This window comes from Triticum urartu, chromosome 7A, assembly GCF_056163025.1.
Source record: "Triticum urartu cultivar PI428250 chromosome 7A, HENAU_Tu73, whole genome shotgun sequence".
Lineage (NCBI taxonomy): Eukaryota > Viridiplantae > Streptophyta > Magnoliopsida > Poales > Poaceae > Triticum > Triticum urartu.
The window spans coordinates 34759498-34763783 of record NC_141879.1 but is presented as its reverse complement, the minus strand read 5'-3'; the positions used below and the strand labels follow the sequence as shown (position 1 = coordinate 34763783).

General features: G+C 47.6%; 1 protein-coding gene across 1 annotated transcript; it reads right to left on the bottom strand.

Annotated features, from left to right (window-relative positions):
- Nucleotides 1–2535: 2535 nt before the first annotated feature.
- LOC147957376 (aspartyl protease family protein At5g10770-like) lies at nucleotides 2536–3643 on the bottom strand. Its single transcript, XM_087531669.1, has one exon. The coding sequence runs from the start codon at nucleotides 3641–3643 to the stop codon at nucleotides 2693–2695; it is 951 nt and encodes a 316-aa protein (XP_087387795.1). The 3' UTR covers nucleotides 2536–2692.
- Between the last annotated feature and the right edge of the window lie 643 nt (nucleotides 3644–4286).

The following is a 4286-nucleotide window of genomic DNA, read 5'->3' as shown; positions in this document are numbered from 1 at the left end:
TCTCAAACCCTATGCCAGGAGGCAAGAACGCCTGGTTTGCGAAGGTTCAGGAGGCTTGCAGGAAGGATGTCGAGAGGGCATTTGGTGTGCTCCAATCTCGATTTGCTGTTGTCCGGTACCCCGCTCAGACCTGGTCGAAAGATCAAATGTGGGAGATTATGACTTGCTGTGTCATCTTGCACAACATGATCATCGAGAGCGAGCAAGAAGACCCAGTGTTTGACACTGAACCAGACTACAGGCAGGGTCCTCTAGCCGAAGTTGATCACCAGCTATCGGCAACCTGGACTGCCTATCTCAGTATGCGTCAGGAGATCCGAGACCCACAGGTGCATCATCAAGTGCAGCAAGATCTGATAGAGCATCTATGGAGGCTCAAGGGCGACATCGGGCGCGACATGTGATGGAATATGAGTTTTTATTTGTTGCACTATATAAATTGTATTGAACTATTTGTTGTTGTACTATTTTGTTGAAGTATTTGATATTTCTGTGATGAAATATGTGATAAAAAAATTTATGTGCATAATTGAACGCCGAACAATGGCAAACCATGCCGAATATGGGCCTATTGTCGCCCATATGGGCCCTTTATAAGCCAAAATGGGGATGATAAGTGGGCCAATATCGGCGCCTGGGGGCAACGACTGGGCACGAAACCGCTCCCAGCGCCGATTGTATCGCCGGCTCGCCCCCAAGGGGCGATTTTTATGCGTCCTGGGGGGGCGAACGGCTGGAGATGCTCTTAAAGTTTCTAAATTCGAAATGTTTCAAATGGAATTCAAATCATTTTCAAACCCCTTTTTTCATTTCTTTAAATGGAAGAAGGCATAGTATCTTCACTCTAGGGTTTTGTGATGAAATGAATTTGAATTCAGGAAGATCAAAATGCAAGATGAAAAGTTTTGGGAAAGTCCTTTTATTCCCTCTCATTCAACTTTCAAAAAGTTTTCAATTTCCAATCATTTTCACACAATCAATCACACAACAAACAAACAATCATAATTAATTATTTAACATAACATTCCAAATTTTAGAATTTTGGGATGTTACATTTGCACTTCTTTCTAGGCATTGATGTTAAGAAGACTCAAGATGGCATAGTACTAAAACAAGAGAAATATGTTACTAAGCTTCTATGTCGTATGGGGATGAAAAACTGCAAGCCTGTACCTACACCTTTGTCCTCCTCAGAGAAACTTTCAGCATATGAAGGTGAGCCACTTCACGAGGAAGATAACACAAATTATAGAAGTATTGTTGGAGCATTACAGTACTTGACTCTTACTCGCCCAGATATCTCATTTGCTGTTAACAAAGTTTGTCAATATCTGCATGCACCCACTACTGCACATTGGACAGCTATTAAGAGAATTGTAAGATATGTCAAACATACTATGGGAGTAGGACTGCATTTCAGACGCTCTAATTCTAGTATTGTGAGTGCATTCTCTGATGCTGATTGGGCAGATTGCAGTGATGATAGAAAATCAACCCGGAGGCTTTGAAGTGTTCTTTGGGCCTAATCTTGTTTCTTGGAGTGCTAGGAAACAAGCCACTGTATCAAGGTCAAGTACAGAGGCTGAGTATAAATCCTTAGCTAATGCCACTGCAGAAATCATTTAGATTGAATCACTACTGGATGAAATGGGGGGCAAGCAGAATCGCATCTCATGTTTATGGTGTGATAATTTGGGACCAACATACTTGTCTGCAAACCCAGTGTTTCATGCAAGAACCAAGCATATAGAGATTGATTTTCACTTTGTGCCTGAAAGGGTTGTAGCAAAGAAACTTGAGATATGGTTCATCCCTTCCAAAGATCAAGTGGCTGATGGGTTCACCAAGGCACTACCAGCAAAACCATTTGAAGAGTTCAAGAGGAATCTAAACATAGAATAGTTGAGATTAAGGGAGGGTGTTAGAGTTCACGTTTATCTCCGCATTGTAATCTCAACTCTATTCTATCTCTCTCCCTCGCGTAGCTGTTTAGGAGTCCTCCTTACAACCGAATCCTTGCGATCAGTTTCCTCTTCTTGTAAGCCACGGCAGGGCTGTTCTGCCTCGTTCAATATAAACCAACGCGGCTCCTCATCGAGGAGTAGGAACGCTTCCAAATCTTACAATGCAAGCATCCAGAAACAAATACTATTAATCAAGAAAAGAAAAAAACCACGCCTCATGAACACGTATGAGCTGGTGAGGCCAATCAACCCGCTGGTGACCGCTTTCATGCCCAACAATCTTTGTCTGAAGTTCAACAACCAATTAGCTCGTCAATTATTGAAGGAGTGCGTTCTAGTTTCTGCCGAGGAATCCTTCAAACACCTTTGTTGTAGTAAAAAGTGCGAAACCACCTCCACAATCAGAATGCTTCTTAATAGTCATATTACATTATTGCACATCAATAAGTAGAGTAATTATATCGGTTGAATTCCTTGACAATGTGTAAGGTTATATTATAAGGTTTACAATCATACAACCGTTGAACAAAATTACATGCATATATAGAACTATATAAAATTACATGCATATATAAGTATTACATCAATCTTCTTTCTTGCATTTATTTATACTCACAAACTAGCTCCATCCCAATGAGCAAGCTAGCTTGTAGACCCCAGATATATATTAGGGGGCCAATCATGCATCACACGTACAACTGGCCGTGGTTGTCCTGCAGCTTGCCACATCAGCACGCGCCACTGCGGAATCCCACGCTCCCGCTGCCGACGTCGTACAAAACCTCGTAGGTCTGCTGCTGCACGTTGCCGATGAATCCGATGGAGCCGTGGCTGCCAGGGGAGGCCGTGAAAGCCAGGCAGCCGTCCAGCATGATGGACGCCGGCTCGAGCTCCAAGGTGGCATAGCCTGCGAACACTAGGGACACCTTGGGGACATTGACCTCGAGGAAGCGGGTCAAGTCATAGCACATGTCAAGGTTGCGTACGGGATCCGCAAGCGGGCCATACGCCGTCATGGCGCTCCTGAACGCTGCCCGCAGCGCTGCGTATGCCGACGGTGGCAGCTGCGTGACGACCGCCCCTGAGTCCATCACCGCACCACCGGCGAATGTAGCCGGCGGCATGTCGAGCTGCCTCCCGGCCACGGTGATTGCCTCTAGGCGGACGATGTAGAAGGTCGGAGCGTGTTGGTTCTTGATCAGAGGCGTGCTCGCGAACTGCGACGATTTCCCCACCGGCCCGCCCAGCGAGAGGAATCCATCGGAGCTCGGGTGCGGGACACAGTAGGAGAAGGCGTTGCCGAAGGTCTCCGCGGTCTGCGCAAGGAGGGACCCGGCGCCGCCGCCGAGGGCCAGGACGCCGGCGGTCTGGTCACTGAAGGTGCCCCTCACGGCGTGGCTGCACCCGATCCGGAAGCCCTTGACCGCGATGGTGGGCGACAAGTTCAGCGTGTCGCTGATGTATGTCCCGGCGGTGACCCTGTCGTCGCCGTAGTCGAGGATATACTTGCATTGGTCGGAGCCGGCGGAGCAACCACTGCTGTGGCTGCTACCGAGCTCCGTGCAGGCAGGGGAGCCGCAGGGGATAGGTGCGTACGTGCTGGAGTTGGCGGGGTCGTAGAGTTGGTCCTTCTGGAGGTGACACTCGTCTGGTAATGTCGTCCATATAGCAGTGCTCATAAAATACACTGGTCTCTCAAATTACACGCGTAACCCGCCGGTTTTACTTATGGACCTCGGGCCCTCGGTTTCATTACGCCTATATTTTACGCGTTGTTTTCGATGACGAGTAAATTACACTTGTATGTTAATACAGGTTTGAAATAAACCAGAGCTCCCAAGCGCGGCCTTACCGTTTCATGCCGTCTCAGTTTCTCGAAGGTGCTCATAGGTGTCCGATGATCCTGGCTTCCTGAATGAGTAGCGGGCGCTGTATCAGACCATCCGTAGGGCCCGCGAGGCCCTCTCCGTTGTCCTTCGAGTTGTTGCGCTCGCCGTGGCGCCGAGCATTGTTAACATCGTCAACGAACATGAGGATTCAGGAGATGACTTTACTTTGACTGGATGACACTAGGGACCCACTAGGGCCATAGCCGTACGTACGCAAGTGCCTCCTTATTATGTACAACTATATGTTTTTTGCTTTCTCCTGGTTTCCTGACATCACGGTCCCACACCATTGTCAACCTATGTAGTCAATATAAACGAGAGAATTGCACAAGGTGCGGCCGACAGCTGGGACCAAGCAGCTCAAGCAGTATTTGTCTTTTTGAAGCGTGAGCACTGCAGAGTTTTTCTTGGCGATGATTTCGTTGTTGTTCAG

Bases quoted from the DNA above. Each gene is read 5' to 3' on its own strand.
- LOC147957376 (XM_087531669.1), bottom strand. From the start codon at position 3,643: ATGAGCACTGCTATATGGACGACATTACCAGACGAGTGTCACCTCCAG.